The sequence below is a fragment of the Malurus melanocephalus genome, unplaced genomic scaffold, assembly GCF_030028575.1.
Source record: "Malurus melanocephalus ecotype Western Australia unplaced genomic scaffold, MMel_1.1 scaffold_217, whole genome shotgun sequence".
Classification (NCBI taxonomy): domain Eukaryota; kingdom Metazoa; phylum Chordata; class Aves; order Passeriformes; family Maluridae; genus Malurus; species Malurus melanocephalus.
In genome coordinates, this window is record NW_026623449.1 from 77158 (window position 1) to 94657 (window position 17500).

General features: G+C 36.6%; 1 protein-coding gene across 1 annotated transcript in view; it reads left to right on the forward strand.

Moving 5' to 3' along the window:
- Nucleotides 1-17500, forward strand: part of CAMKMT (calmodulin-lysine N-methyltransferase) — a 47962-nt gene that overhangs the window by 22405 nt on the left and 8057 nt on the right. The window contains exons 7-9 of the mRNA XM_057374148.1: nucleotides 3318-3392; nucleotides 10477-10540; nucleotides 16768-16899. Of these exons, the coding sequence (XP_057230131.1) occupies nucleotides 3318-3392; nucleotides 10477-10540; nucleotides 16768-16899 (271 nt within the window). The remainder of the gene's footprint in view (nucleotides 1-3317; nucleotides 3393-10476; nucleotides 10541-16767; nucleotides 16900-17500) is intronic.

Consider the following 17500-nt stretch of genomic DNA (forward strand, 5'->3'; position numbering starts at 1 on the left):
TTCTCAAATTTACAAAATAATTTCAGTCATTGGTACTGCAACACCCTCCCTCAAAAGAAAGGCATAAAAATATTATTGCTTCAAAACTTACTTTGCTGGAAGAAAAGTGACCTTAGAAAAAAATGTAGCTTCTGTCAACTAGTTAAGTATCACTGGAAAGGAACAAGAGGAAAATGTTAAGGCTTGCATTTTCTTCATGTTTGCACTCAACAAGACCCTGGTGATTTAAGAGCCTTTTTGTGATGTGGAATTTTTACACTTATTTATACTTTTTAAAAGAAATTTCATTAAAAAYCCGAGATGCTTCTACCACTTTTCTGGATTTCCTGGCAGCGATGTTTTTTTAAAATGGAAATGCAATCAGCCCTTACTTCACAGTGCCTTCATATTTCTTTCAGGTCTGACCACTAAGTCTGAGAGTCATATCCCCAGCAGTCCATGAAAAAATTACTGTTCCTCACCCCCTTATTACATATAGATACATGCATGTAACTGTATGTCTTTACCTTTTTTTCAATATCATTGGATTTTTCTGTGCTTTACAGTCAGGAATTGCATTTGGATCCCAGATTTTTTTTGGCTAGTTGGTGGTATTTATAGAAGTCCCACATCTGATTCACTGCTTTCATTAGCACCAGAACTCTGAACAGCTGATTCAGACATCAGTGTTAATGGAAGGTGGAGTGCTGACTCTGAGCAGAATTGATTCTGATTCCTGGAGRTGCAGGGACATGTCTGCTTTACAGGTGCAGGTGCAGATGTTGGATTGTAGCTCCTGCCAGTGTGTGGAAGCAGGTAACAGTGAGATAGGGTAGCCCTGAGTTAGCTGCTGAAACTGCATTGGAGCTTGCAGCCAGTGCTGCATTTGGCATCTCTGGCTGTGCCTCCCTTACTAGTCACGCTTGCACTTAGCTAAAGATAGCATGGATAAATACAGACAGCTCGTAGTTCCATCTCTCCCACCACTGTGCACACATCCTGAGTCAGACCAGGATGAGTCCCACTGGYGTTGATTTTTTTTACAAATTATATTTAGTTAATGAGGTGATTCCCCCACAGTAATAAAGATTTTCATGTACTTTTGGAAAGTTTATGGCAAAGTTCATTTGAAATTTGTAAAATTTATCATTGGCCTTGGCATAATTATGATRTCTTCATGAATGCAGCTGCACTGAAGCTAGAGACCAAAAGCAGCCCTTGTAGTAGATCGGGAAAAGGGAGAAAGATTGTTTTATGGATGGATGTGGGGCCCTTGGCTCACTCCTAACAATACACATGCCAGTCTTGTGGCACCACTGCTCACGCTCCTGGTGACTCATCAATTCCATATTTTGCTCAGCACTATGGTTTATGGGCTTTCATCTCCCCACACAAACTCCTCTGTGCCTACAGTAGGTATGCACAGAAAATGCTGTGTTTTGGGTGCCCATCAAAAACCTGACACTAACGTGAGGGTGSGTGATTGGGTTTTGGTTTGGTTTTATTCAAGAGGAGGCACCTGTGCTTCCTTCCCAACTGCATGTGTGAAGTATAGTAAATACATTGGTTAAAAAAAAATCATAATTCAAATCACTGTAGTGGTACTGATCAGATCTCTGTTTCTGTAGCAATGAGAACCAAAGGTRGCCTTTTAAGGCTCACAGTTCTTCTACCAATTTCCAGTTCTGCTTTAGGATTCTTAAAGTATTAGAGTGCGTGCTTTAAACCCACAAAACTTACCTTTACCTAATTTTCACCATTCTAACCTAAGTTTCCACGGAAACAGGGTTGAAAAAGCCGCTGGTAGCCAGCAGGCAGCCAGCAGCTGAGAGTGAGAACTCTCCTTTGTCACTTTCCACTACTGGATGCCTGCTGCGTGCCAGTGTGCAAAGCTACCTAGGCTTCTAAAATCTGGATTACTTTCAATTTGAGGGGGAAAAATTAAATTAATCTACTCTTTTCTGTCTTTGGATTGTCACAGTAAATTCCAGGAGGGCAAATGGGCTAATGAGTCCTGATCTGTTCGGTTACATTGAGCCCCACACAATCAAAGCTTTCCCAACTAACTGGGCCTCTCCTTTCTTAATTTCCATGTTTTAAAAGCATTCTGTCTCAAATTTTGTGTCTGTGCACATGTACATTCATATTGTGGTACCTTAATTCTTTATGGCCCTGTATCTATTTATCTACATATTTATGAGCATTTTTTGCATGCAGCATAATGAATGTGCAAAATTCCCTTTTTTCTTGTATGCTTAGGGAACATTTCTGAATGAACACATTATAAMCTGATCCTCAGTTAAATATTAGGAGTAGGATGTGAATGGAGATGGCTTTTAACCAGAAGTAGATTATAGCTGCGGGAAGACTAAAGGGTCTATTTGGTCAAGACTCATACAAAACTGAGATAAGCATGCACAACCTGACAAGATCAGATTAGACCCTTCCCCCACAAGTGCTTTTCCCATAAATATTTATCTACTTTCTATTATAAATAACCAGGAAATGAAAAAGGATAGATTCCTTTTTTTAAAATAGCCTAGAAATAGAAATGCAGCTTCAAATGTTCRGGGTAATGATATTTAAAGTATGCAGCAAATTCCAATACTAGTTGCTATTTTTTTTAGATGGGAGTAAAGTACTGAAATTCCTTGTGGCAGCTACATAAATTGGCAGCATTTATAAACAAAGGAGAACTTGGTACATATGTGAATTTTTGCCYACTACTGGGTATCTTAGAATTAAATGGCTTATCACCTATGAGAGAATAGGTGTTGACAGAGTCAACACTGCTGTATTTTTAAGCTTGCCARAGGCAACATAGCTGGCATTGAAGTTAAGCTTGGCATTTTTTCACCCTGTCTCTCCTCCCTCCAGCCCAAGTGAATGCTCACTTCATCAATGAGAAACATAACTGAATTGCCTGCCAGATGTAACGAAAATCCATGAATTCACATGTGTTCTGCAGATTTGTGCTTCATTCAGATTGTCTATACTTTGACTTCACTTCCACGCAGTAATATTAAGGGGTAAAAATCTGAAGCTGTGCCTGTGCCACTAATTCAGAAAGGCATATTTGTTGGTGATCCACTTATCAGAACCTGAATGGATTGCATTTCTCTTATAATGAAAAATAGCTCTTTAGCTTTGAGATTTAAAACCTTTAAAAGGTACAGAATAARATTTTTATGTTCATCTTTTGAAAGTAACAAGTTTGCACTTTTAAAATCACATCTGTGTCACATAAGAATTATATTAATACCTTAAAAATCTCAAGATGAAAAATATAAGTCCTTTTTTCTTTTCTTTTTTTTTTTAAAAATCTTATTTTCCTCTAGCGTTTTACGATGGGATAATGAGACAGATGTCTCTCAACTGGAAGGACATTTTGACATTGTTATGTGTGCTGACTGGTAAGTACATAAAAATCATAAAACTCATGTTAGAAAAATAGCTTTGCTGGAGTAATTGTACTGTGCTKCTTGCTGATGGCTAAGCAAAGTCAACAAATGAAGCACAAAGCCACCTTAACCTCAACAAATTAATATTCATCTCCATGTGACAGTTATAAGGTAGTCTTCTATCACACAGTAACTTCTACCACATTATTTCCCAAAGATTGATTTTGAGAAGCATTTCCATTTTCTGGAATTGCCTCTGTTTCATGCTTGACGTATCAGTAAATGGACGACTTAGGCAAATTGCAAATAATTATGGCTCAGTGAGGAACAGTCTGGAGAAAAGGGAGTTTATCAACACAAACAGCTCAATTAGCTTACTTCTTAGGAAAGATCTGACTATTGATATAAGGGGATATATTTTTTGCTCTCTGGAAAATCTTTCCAAGGAAAAAGAGATTTTCAAACCCTTTTTTCCACTTCCACCATATTCTGTCCCTTAAATCTATTAAACATCAATATTTGGAGGKATAGGCTTTATAATTTTTACACAAGCATATGTTAGTTATGAGGTTATCCACAGTAAAAAAAAATAAGAGTGCAGCACTTAATTTATGAAAAGGTAGGTACATGTAGAAATACAGTATCTTGTTTAATAATTTATGCAAATAGATTTGCTTATTGACACAACCCTTTTCTGATACCACATTTGTGGGATTGTGCTGTGCTCTATTTGCTGCATGCTAACTTTAAAAATGGTATATTATTAATTACTTGTGTTATATAAATGTAGACACTGTACAAAAAGAGCTGTGGAAATTTTATTTAGGAGAGCAGCTATTTTTAAACCCATCTGTCTTTCCTTCATGGATATTTGCTCTTGACCCGTTAAATGTCCAAAATAAAAAAAAAAAAAAAAAGCTGTTTATGTTTTGCGGCACGTAACTGTTGTGAGAGACCAAATTCCAAAAGCAGAGACTTCCTAGGACTGCTCCATTGAGCAAATTTATGTACTTTACCTAGAAATAGTTAAAGGAAAAGGCAAAGGGAAGTACGAAGCTGTCTATTGTCTTTCTAAACAATGTTCTTTTTAAATGTCTTCTTAAATTCCTCTAAAGCTTTTGTTTTTCTTTCATATTTTGCTATTTAACCAAACTCTTCTTATTTCACAAGGTTACTGTTTTTGTACAGCTCTAGAGAAGAKATGTTTAGGGATCTTTTTGCCTTTTTCTAACACCTATTTATTGTCAGAATGCAACAGTGCTTTGTTCCTCTTAGCATTTAATTTCACAAAAGTTCTTTGTTCCCAAAAAGGACAGAGAAGGGTTTCTAACTAATCGCTGATAATGTGCCTCAGAGATGCATCATCTGATTAAAATAAGGAGCTAAACAACACCATATGATTTCAGCAAGTAATTTAGTAAATGCCTTCCTCACCAAATATTAGAATGGATACTCCAGGTTTCATTGCACAGATGAAGTTAATGCTGGACAGGATTAGATCAGATTAAGTATGAAAGTCAGATCAGAGTGCTGGCGGACATGAGCAGGAGGGCAGCAGTCTTCTCGGAGGCTTAGACAAGGCTCACATATGGATGTTCTCCAGATTATGGGTGAAGCAAGGTCTTGCCAAGAGATTTAGAGTTAAATTTGTTCTTCACACAAATATCAAAACAACCTGGCTGTGCTGTCTCTTGTATTCTTGATACTCACACCATGTCATCCTATTTGTGCTGGGAGTACAGCAGAGTGGAGCAAGACTTAAGTTGTTTTTTTCAGTAATATTCTGGTCTAATACCCCTCCCAGTCCATTTGAAAATAGTGTTGTTTCTTTAGGAAACAAAGAATCAAACATGATAGGTAAATACATAATGCATTTGCAATCCATGCATTTTGTACATTTATTTTGAAGCACTTAAGATTCAGGTAAGTGTATAAATATTTATAGATWTCTAAAAAATAAATGGAAATGTGAAGGTTAGTTTAAAGAATGTGGTTTTATTCACAAATTATTTCTATTTTCTTATTGCAAGTGCCCATTGATGTATCTTCAGTTTAATAAGCATGAAAATACCTTCATTGTTTGTTTCTTTTAGAAATAATTCTTTTAGTTATGGACCCTAGGTTTTCTGGTTCATGAAAAGGCTGGGGAAATAAATGTTSCATGCTTTATCAAACTCAAATCTTCTTTTCATTTTCATGTATTTCTCTTCAGCGATATAGAATCAGTTTGAGAACTGTTGGCAGGATTTTTGCTCTCAGAATTTTTTGGGCTGCCATTGAAGAGGAAAAAAAAGATCTCTTTTTTTCCAGCTTCTCAGCTGAAACCTGAAGTATGCAGTGATAAAAACAGATAGAATAGATTGCATTTAGTGTAACACCATTGTATAGCTCATTGTCAGTCAATAAAATCTGAGATTAGAACGGAGAACTAGAAAGCAAAAAATCTGAGTTCAAATATTAGGTACATGGATAAATTTTTATTGAAGTATTTCCAGCAAGGGTGATATTGTCTGATTCTCTGAATAGCTAACCAGTGGTACTGCTTGATCCCATTTACATGAAAACAAGCTCTATTCATAAACATATTCCAAATCCACATGGAGATTCAAGTAAAAATGTGCATGATTACAGCAAGCAGCGATATGTTTATATTCATATATTTACAGTCAGACTTTCATAAACCTTGTGTGCAGGAGTGGAAAATAAGTTATTTCCCAGAACAAACAGTCTATTAGTTAACAGCTAAATTTAGTAGCTCAACTAGATTATAAAATAAATAAGAGGCAAACTGTGAAAGCTAGTCATTATTTAACCATTCAGGACACTGACAATAAAAACAGTTTCATGGTTCAGCAGTTCCAAAATAATTTTTAAAATGTCAACTATTAGATAAAAATAAGGAAAAAAAAATCATGATGAGGCTACACCTGGAAGAAGGATACAGTGAAAAAATACTGAAATAATAGCATCTTTAAAACACATTCACCTATCTCATATTTTTCAGGGGGAATTTTAAGGCCAAGTGAGGGCYGTCAGAATTTTTGACTTTCATTTGACCTACATCTGCAGATGTCATACAGATGCTAGAATTGTGAGTTTGAATAGAGGAGGAGAAATAAGAGGTGCCTGTATGGACAGGCCAAACCCAAGACTCTTCCAGAGGTCTTGAGAGCATCAGATTTCTGTTTATCTAAACAATTTAAACATATTCTTCTTTATTGAGAAAAAAAATTGATGAGATTTTTAATCCAAAAAGACAGTTAAAGCCAATAGGACTGAGACAATAAAAAAAATCTTTATCTTTCACATTTTTGTGAAACAAGTTTTCACAAAAAATTGATGTAGAGATAGTATAAGTTTTAGATCCCCATGTTGTTTTGGAAATGCGTAATATCCTACTTTATTTACTTAGAATGATTCTATTCTGAAAGTTTGGCACATGCATAAGTATTCACATAACAGAGGCCAGGGGGAGCTATCCCACATTACTTTCACTGCTGAGATTTTTGCTGAAGTCACGGGGAGTTGTGGCTTTGCCAGGAATGTAGAACTGAACTGAAAGTATTCTTTAAATTCCTTAAAATATGTCAATTTCATATCCGTTTCACTTATTATAAGGAGATCTTTTTGCAAGAATGCTGTAAGACCTCTGTCCTTTTTCCATGTAAACTTATTATTCATTTCAGACCTGATTCCTGGCTCACAATTTCAAGTGCATAGGAACTTTATGTAATAAGTAAGGAAAGTAAGAGTTTTCTTAGTTTATGTCACCCATGGAGTTGAAAAAGATAAATGGCTCTATGCATTAGATACTACACATGAATGTAATAATATCTGAARTGCACCTGTAAACCCAACTCTTTTACCAATGGCAGAGCATGCAAAAAAAAGAGTTTACATCATAGCCTATAAAATATATGCCATTTGTTGCGAGGCACAAGAGGAAAGGATATTAGCATGAAGCAAAATAAGAATCTACTTGTTTTTTTTAAAATTTGTTTCCTTGTGTCTTGCTGTTACTTCTCTGCAGTTTTCTTATAAACTTTCATTTTGGTTTTTACGGTAATTTATTTTTTTAACAAAGAATAAGAGAGTAGAGAGGTGACAATGTTCCCTGCCTGTTCATCCAGATTTCCCGGTTTAAGAGCATTGCCTAAACAAAGGCCAAATCATCAGCTATGTTCTCACCTTTCTACTGCTGTGATTTGAATCGTCCTCACTGACCCAAGAAAATCTTGCTATTCCTGTCCTGAGCTACATAAACATGAGATATTAACACTAAAATAATGGCAAGCTTAAGGCAAATTTGAATTGAGGTGTGAGAACTGGGTGTGAATGGTTTAGAACAATGCATTATTTATTTTTACYGAGCTCTTCACAGACTCACAGAATAGTTAAGCCTGGAAGAAACCTGTGGAGATCATCCAGTCCAACCTCCTGCCAAGGCAGGGTCACCTGGAGCAGGTGACACAGGAGCTCACATGTTGTGGGCTTTGAAGGATGCTCTCAGGGGCATTTTCAGTGTGCTGTGGTAATGTTTAGTCATACAATTCTAYCGGTAAGAAAAATTGCGTGACTAAATCCCCTTGCGTGGGCCAAATCCTGTGCTGTTTCTGTCTGCAGCACAGATTATCTAATGACTTCTTCAGGATTTTCSTCACTTAAGGCATCCCCTGACTCAGAGGGAGGGTGGAGAAGTTCCTGGAGTTGTTGCATTGCATTAGCTTTGCTTCCAGTCTTCTCTGCTCCTTCTGGTCAGGGTACATGGCTCACAGAGCAAAAGTTTGGAAATCACAATGTCAGAAACTATTTTCAGTTGGAGTCGGTCATGTTCCCAAGGAGAGGCCTCTTGGAGGGCAGRACATCTTGGGGCAACAGTCCCAGGTTATCTGGGTTTCCCAAGCCAAGAGGGCTAAGAGTCTACCTCCTCTGCCAACAAAATATCAGTTGGGGTTGGACAGAAAAGTRTTACTGAAATTGTCCAATCTAGCAGGTCATGTAACCATTTTAAGTTSTCAGACATTCAGTTTTTGGTAAGCRAAGGCCTGTAGTTCTCACTGTAAAGGAACTAGATTGGTAGCAGCAGTTGTGCCCCTATCTTACTGTAAAAAGTGAGAATGGGATTCAAGTCCATGAAAAGGGAATTTTAATGCTGGTAAGCTGCCCCAAGATTGTGTTTCCACCATACAGCTTTCCATAATAAAAACATTAAAAATGCACCTTTCATTTAGAATGTACTTCTGCTTATACATGATGCCAGGAAGTCTTAAATGTGTACATGCTTGCGATGTTTCATGCTGAAGAAAATTAATCGCTGTTCACTATTCTTTTGCGAGAGGAATCATGTATTGCACTTCTTCTGCAGGTGGTTCCTGCAGTGGTGTCCTATGGCATCTATTTGTATAGATACATATAGATACCTCGGATCAACCCGAGGTGAATGTCATTAAAACACCCAAGAGACATCAGGGAGAAGAGCTGAATTTTTCAATGAATTAAATTTAGGCACATGTCTTTTCAATAAARTTCTTCCAGTAAGATAAATCAAGGCTGAGGGGGAGCTGAATTGTCAGCTGGTACATCACATTCTTGAGGAGAAATTCAGAAGGTCATACTTCTGTATTAAATGTTCTTCAACACATCTAGAAATTCCCATTCTACCATATTTCCTTGAGCCGTGTGAGGTTCTGGCAATTTTTAGTGATGCAATATGGTCGCTTGCAAGTTTTCCAAAAGGGTTTGTTTGTTTGTTTGTTCCAGAGTAGCAAAAATACACACCTCTTGCACAGCTTCTTGACTCTATAATATATAATATAGTATTCCCCTTGGTAGCTGTGGAGTGTCCTTACTAAATAACCACACATCTTCTGCTCTTGATGAGAGGCTTGTCACTGGTAGACTACTWTTTTCTCTTCAGTGTTTCCATATATGTGTTCTGTTCTTTTAGAATTCCAAACCTGGAAAAAAAATTATCCACATATCTTCAGAAAAGAAGGTTGAGAATAAAAGGAATAAAAGGGGTGTATCTTAAAAAAAAAAACCCTGAGAGTGGACAAAATGCTATATAGTGTGAAACTTGAACTTGACACAAGCTGGAAAGCAGTTTTATTACAAGAGAAAATGTGGCGGGGGGGGGGGAAGAAAAAAAAAAGAAGAAAAAAAAATCACATTATCTGTGGCCTGCTTGATAGAGTTTCTTATCTGAATCGCCAATATAAATGCAGCCCACGGTAGTAAGGACTGAAAGGCATCAGTTGCTATCAGATGGTTGTTCACTAACCATTGTAAATGCACTCATCCACAGTAACTACATGTCCACAAATATCTAGTCAAGAGTGATTGGCACCCTGGTTGCCACTATTAGTATATACATTAAGGTACTGAGGGGCATGAAGAATGAATTATCCCCTCAAATCATGAGGTAATCACACCAAAATAGGGCTGAGCGTGTTGGCAACATTGCATGGGAAAATTGACTCTGCTGCTATCCTTGCGGGACCCATGCTGGAGATGAAGGATTGCACTCTTGAGAGATGACAACTCTGTACAATCTGGGCCATTGTATTCAAACAGTGTTGGAGAGAGGGAGAAGGTATAGGGTCTTGTAAATCTTTATAGGGACATCTAGAGATAGATATAGAAATGCAACAAATAAGTATGATAGGTAAGAATTAATGCCAAAACTGTGAAGGTAGAAAGGGAAGAAAAAATACCATGAATAGTAACACCTTAAATACAATAGAAAACATTAAAAAAAGTCTGTCCCCCTGGTATATAAAATCATGTAAAATGCTAACTTTTTATGTTGATCCTCATTTCTGATACAGTATTATTTTAATAGATAGCATGTATGATTGATGAATTTCAGCTGTATAAGACCTGCCTCATGCTGATAATTTAGTTTTGGTATAGAYTGTATTTGGTTTTATGTATTTTTTAATGTTAAAAGTACCTGAGCTGCATAGAAATGTAGACCACAGTTTCTCTCTTACAGCATTGTGTAAACATATGTAATTAGCCTTGTACTTATCTGCATTAGTATCATTAGAATTGAAAACCCATTTTAATCTGGATTCTGTTCTCTTCTCAATGTCAGCCTGTTTCTGGACCGGTTCAGAGCTAGCCTTGTTGATGCAATAAAGAGATTACTCCAACCCAGTGTAAGTATGTTTCTATTTTCTCCTGAACACTGGCTTCAGAATAATTAGTCTGTGCACAATGATTGAGAGAGTAATGGAATGGCAGGATTAATGTCATGTAATACTTTAATACTTATTATGTCCAACTTCAATTGAGTCTTCTAATCTATCAGATTCTTTCCTAATCATAAACTAGGAAACTTCTTATACTTGGCCTTCTGATAAGGAACACAGTGGGTAGTAAAATAAATGAAACCGCTTCAAAGATAGCGTCAGATTATTTTTATCAAAGCGTTTCTCAAGTATTTTCCTTTGATAATAATGTCTTCATATTAAAGTAAAATACGATATTGAAAGTTTTTATGTTGGCTTCTGTCATTTTTAATCCCTTCAATTGTAACCTTTGTCATTGTGTATTTATTTATTATGAAAGAATATTTTTTTCCTTTTCATTTATGTTTATATAAAATGAGCAAATCCCTTATATGTATACTGTGGTTTAAATATTTTCCCATTAAATAAGCAAGCCCTGTGTTTACATGTTTTATACCTTAGAATATAATGAAATTTTGTTCTTCATAAAATGATTATATGTTCTACATCTCATTCGGGAGATATTTTGTCAGTCTAAATCTATTAGGCTATTTAAATCAGAGAGACCTACAGGCAAAAAAAAAGTCTGTTATATGCAAATATAAAATATATATATTATCTCAACTATTAAAAAAGAGGAAGATATCAAAATGAGAAAAGGAGAAAACATTAAGTAATTGCTCTAAGTAGAATTTTGAAACAAGCATTTTATCTTTCATGTTTAACATCCAAATCTTCCAATAAGGTTTTTTTTTTCCATTTCAAAACAAAATTATTTCATGCTAGCAGTGCATTTCCAAACTTCATTTAAAATTTGTAGTATACTTTTTGTACAAGAGATTTTCTCAGTACAAGGGATAGAAGACCCAAACGTGCAAAGGCTTAAGAACCCGAGTCATTTTAGTTGTGTAAGTAATCCCATTCTTTGCTTAGAGTGATCAGGTTTCTATTCTTGGTTCTATCATAGACTTTCCTGAGTGACCTAAGGCAAGTTACTTAAGACTGAATTATTTTAATGAGCTGCRAGGCAAGGCTGCCAGGAAGACAGGAGAAATGTAGCCACCTTGAGGAAAAGGTTACCCAGATATTTCTGTCAGTGACAGTAAGGAGAGGTCAAGCAGCTCCTGCTCAGAGTGATGCATTCTGACTTTCATAATGTACCAACAGCTGTCAAAGTGCAGTAATTTTTGGAACCAATTTTTGTGRTCTGGAACACAAAACAGATCCCAGTTTAGAAAAAAATACAGAAAGAATTTTTTTCAGCCTAGATCAATGTCAGCAACTGGTTCTTCAGGTATTCCCATGGGCCCTTCTACTGGCTCSACAAAAGAACACTGGGGAAGAAGAGCATGAATGGGAGGAAGAGAAGTGTATAAGAGGTWCCCTGGTAACTGTAGAATTGTTAGGCTGACTTTAAGCCAAAACTGTCCTGACTTTGTTTCTGTTTACGTTCAGTCAGCTAATTCAATTTCAGAACATGCCTTTGTGTTTCAGAGCATGATGAACTACACTCCTTTGTGAATGCAGATGGAGTAAAGGGAGTTGGCTTTTTGTTGCCAGCCTTCCTAGTCTTGTTTGCTTCTGCTCATTGTGATTATCAGCATAGTGTGTGATAATGGCCTAGCACGTATTTGTTGTGCCTTTTAGGCCGAGGTTGCTACTTCTTATCAGCAAAGCTAGYTGAAGAAATTCATGGTCAATGCAGGAATTTCTGTTGCAGAGTTTTGGACCCCTATCCAAACTATTTTTTAACTAAATACAGTTGCCTAATCCACTTTTTGAGTAGCTATATGGATGGATGTGCAGTTATGGCATGGCATTGCAAATTAATGTCATTTATAACTAAGAGGACAGCAAACTATTACCACTACCACTAAACCACTCCCCAGGGAGCTGGGTAGTGGGTGGGAGTACAGACACCTTAAATGAGCTCTCTTGACAAAAAATGTCATGTTCAGCAGAGATGCCTTTATGGTTTGAAAGACCCAAATAAAACCATATGCTCATTCAAGATCACAAATGATGCAGTCATAAGTGTGAAATAATTCTAATTTTTGCTATTCTTGTTAACCTGTATAGATCTCAGGAAAGCATCAGAGGACACTTTACTAAATGTCGCTATACTTTGGCTTTTAAAGSACAAATAAATTAATACTGAACTTATTTTCCAGTTGCAATAATTAAAAATGGTTTATAGGTATCAGTTTATGCCCAAGCTAAGGTATAAACTTTTTTTTTAAGTTCACTCTTTTACATGAATTATTTTGTCTCAAATTTAGAACTTACATTTTCTTTTTGAAAGTATTTTGACAAATTGATTAAATTGACACCTTTATATGCAAGTCATCTTTCAYATGGAGGGGGGAAATGATGCCTTAGGATTTTTAGCTTCTGTATTTTYRTGCGTCTGTGTTCTCTAGTACAATACTARMACTAYCATTCTCCCATCTTTAGACAAAACAATCCCTCTCTGAGAAGGRACACCTCRCTGCCTCAGAGCCCTAAAATACATAAACAACAGCGGGTTRKSGGGGAGCAAGTWTGGGGTGGKTGACATCATCACCTGAAAATATCATTGGGTGGTTGAGGCCCAATATGTTAATAAGACAGAACTTWTAAAAGGTGAAGATCTTGTGACTTGGTGTCCATTTTGGGTGTAGCCTCAGGAGGAGRCTTTTGTCTGCCCTGATRTACCAGTATTAAAGTTGTCTATTCTCATTCTMTTAAGTTTGTCTGGCCTTTGTTTCAGGTTAGCCTGATTGATAAGGCATCACTAGGATACAAGTAGTTTAGAAGAGTTTGGCAAAAATAATAATCAAAAATACCAAAAGAAAAAGTGGAGTAAACAGAAAATAACAGGTGATCTTGTAAAGCWCTCTTGAAGAAGAGATTTGGAACACACAGTCTGTTCCTACTGTTMATTTTAAATTTATCTGTGGTATTTCCTTTTTCAGTAAGGATGTTATTTCTGGCAGTTAGAATTCTTGTGGTACAGAATGATGTGTTTTGGGTAACTTTTTAGTTTCYTTGAAACAGGACTGATAATTTCAGTCATCTGGTTCTCAGTATTGACCCCACAGACAGCTGTATTGGCACACGAATAAATTCACAGCGATAGAAATGAGCATTTTACAGAGTTACTGAGGACTGAAATTTCTGACTGAATTTGTTACAGAGGCAAATGCCACCTGTAAGCTTATTCARAGAATAGGGCATAGAAATATTACATTGAACAAATTTATCTTGAATGGCTATATTCTATTTCTCTCAATCTACTTCGACTTGATTTGCCAACATTTAGCTTTACTTTTTTATATCATTAAAACTTACTTTTAATTTTAATCTCAGGATAAGCATTTGTTTGCATATTTCCCTAATGAAGAACGATTTTTTTATCAAGGCTTTGATTCTTCTGTGGCCTATCCATTCAAAATCCYAATGAAGTCAATGGGATACTATTGAGCTGATTAGAACCAGCAAGTAAGACCTCGTTTAGTAATAATTGAAGAGTAAAGTTAGTCATAGTCACATCCAAAATATGAATGACTGTTCCATTGTCTTACTGTAGCATTTTAGTCACACTTCGAACTATTATAGCCAGTATTTTCTTCTGTGTTTCATTCACAAGTTTAATGGAAGTATTTTTCCATATGAGGAAAGGCCATTTTTAAACATCATCCTTTAAAAGTCATCCTAGCAGACACTTCTGAATGAAGAGTTAATTGGAATAATCCTTCAAGAGTAGAACCAGGCCACTGGTCTAATTTTTTAATTGTACAGCAACCAAGGAATRAAAAACATTTCATAGTTAGAAATGTGAATGCAGCCTCTCAACAGGTAGCATTACTGGGCAGATGGAAACAAAAYGTGCTTTAAACCCAGATTGTGRTAGACCAAATTGACCAGAATACCTGTCAGTTTTGAGAAGATCACTGGAGTTTTGAGCTTCAATCATGATTTCTTGGTTTTTATCAGTGAGTGCAGGATCCACAGGTGTTTTAGACATGCACTAAAGTCAATAGATTGACAGGTTTTTACACCAACTAAGGAGCTGGCCAAAAGTAACTGTGTAGTGATTTCCATAAAAGCCATTCCCCTTTTTCAAAATTGTTTCAAGATTTTCTGTCAGGATTTGAGACATATTTCACACCGTGTTACATTCTGTTTTACTCTATTTCTCTTTCAAATTTAATTGAAAGCAGTTTTCACAGAATATCAGAAGGAATGACCGCATGGACTGTTGACTCCAAGTGGAGCGAGGGGATCTGCTGTGTAGGGGCCAGTGTAGGGTCTGTAGCCTCCAGAAGTCTCTGTTGAGGATGTTTAGTCACTCCTGAAGTCCCCGTGTGAATCATGTGGTCGGTAAGCCCTGGGTGAGGGACATGGTTCCCATTACAGGGATGATGACAGTGAGGGTCTCCAGTCTCTCTCGTCCTTACACCAGAAAGGGCTTGGGCAGAACATTCTGCAGAGCGTGAGATGGCAGCAGGAGGAGCCAGATCCTCAGCTGAAGGCTTCCTTTGCTGCCCACTTCTGYCTGAAGACATTAAAGCATGCCAAGGATGTGAGGGAACCGACTGTGAATTTCCTGTGTTTAATGTTTTTCATCCTGAGCTGAGCCTATATTCAGACATAGCATTTACATAAGCAATTCCAGGGCCTTCGGTGGGAGTGACACCCCTTTGCACCTCTTATTTTGCCACAAAATTAAAGCTACAGCTACACAAATGAACAGAAGTTGAGTTGCTTTGGATGGTGCCCTAAGACTCCTTTGTGCTTAAATTTCCCACAAGAAAGATGAGGGTAACAGTATTTCCCTATCTCATGGGGCCCGGGGCCATTCTGAGAATAAATATGGTGTTAATGGTTGGAAACTTTGAAGTCCCCATTAGCACCACAGGTACTGACAAAGCATTTTTATTGCTGTCTTACTCTGCATTGTCTCAGTGAAGGTGTGCATGTGTGACGTGTGAGACACACAGATTTGTTCAGTGTTCTCCTCAGTAAGTGTCTATGTCAGCATTTTAACTTTCAGTATTCCTATTGAAATTCCCCATACTAATCACTCTTTCCCTGTGGCTTACAGATTGCATTTTTTCAAGCTAAATGTACTTCCACAGCATCTAATCCTTTTAGAACYTTTTTTCAGATTCCCAGAAATAATTTTTGTCTCTTTGCTTGATTACAGCTCCTCACAAATTAATCTTGGCTCTCATTAATATAGAAGTTAAATACAGGAACTTAGAGTAAACTTCGTGGCTCCCCTTGGTGTGATAGGCTGTTGGCTGATATTAACCTTTGTTTACAGCTCTTCAACCACTTTTCATTCCATGTGACAGAACACWGTATTCAGCCAATTAGAATTAATTCTGCAAATAAGACTTCAAGAGATGCTCTATCAAGTAGGTTAGGTTTTGGGCAAGCACTTTGCACAGAGTGTCTAAAATCTATCAGTTCAAGGTACAGTTATTTTTGTTTTCTTAAATACAGAAGGATGAACAAAACATTAGGTAATGGACCATAATGTATTGCCTGGGCATCATAACTGGCTTGATCATCTTGCAAGAACCAGAATTAGTATTCAAGAACATTAATTCTTGATTTAAATGCAATTTACCAATTTAAGGTCAAATTTAGTTGCACTGCTTAGGTAGTTTCAAATATCTTCGCAAAATTAACAATTGGGTCTGATTTGCCTCCCATTTTGCCTTGTTTTATACTGTTGTAATTCCACTGACAGTGAATGGGAGGTACTCTTCTATGTGTGAGAGAGAAAAAAGAAAATCATTATTTACAGTCTTTGCATGCTCATGAGCTAACAAATGGATTTTTCATCGAGTGTATGTTTTGTATGCATTTTCTGTGTTTTATTTTGGTAATCCACAGACACCATTATTATATGAAAAGAAGCAGATGTATTGCAGTTGGCAGTTTTCTAAAGAAAATACTTRTTTATTACTTTCTATGTTGCATTTGTTTAATCACAGAAATCTTGCRTATTTTGAACAATTATTTGTGTTATTATATTTTAGTATTTTAGCAAGAGAACAATTGACTTTTCCAGCTTGAGCATATTAAAGGCTTAGTCAAGTGCATGCTATATCTGGTTCCCTTCCAGTTTTAAAAATGTATAAATTCTCTTTTTAATGTTCCAGGGAAAAGCAATGGTATTTGCTCCACTCCGAGGGAATACTTTAAACCAGTTTTGCAATCTAGCTGAAAAAGCTGGTTTCTCTATCCAAAGACATGAAAATTATGATGAACACATTTCGAACTTCCACTCCAAGGTTAGTTTTCTGCTTGTGTTAGATAACACTTTAATCCGCATTGCATTTTGAAGAGATCATGGTCCTTTTGGCAGGTAACCTAAATGTTTGATTAAAGTACTCCTTAGGTGTGCTGTTTCTGAACAGCTATTTTTGTATCTGATTATTTTGTGTGGTAGAGCCATCCTTTATCTCTGCAYGTCTAGAAGAGTTTTGCAGAAGCATCTCCTGTTTACCCTTTTCATTCATAGAAATCTAATTTATGAGAGTCTTTTCTTGTTGTTGTTAGCTGCCTATAAATATACAGCACACGAGCATTTACATTTTAATAAAAAGCCTGCAACTTTTAAATAGGTTATATACTGAAATGGGCTGAAATAAATAGGAGGTGAATGTCTAATTGTATCATATCGTACCGTAAATGCTTATCTCTGGCTGCTTTATGGCTGGGTCAGTTGGCAGCTTCAAACTGCTAAATCTCATACAGAATTTCACAGTTGTGRGGTTATATGTCAGATCGAGGCGCTACAAGATTTAGGTCAAAAGCACTTATCTGAGAGTGATTTCTGAGCTTGCTTACATAAAGCTACTGTTATCAGTCTCCTTTTTTATTATTTATAAG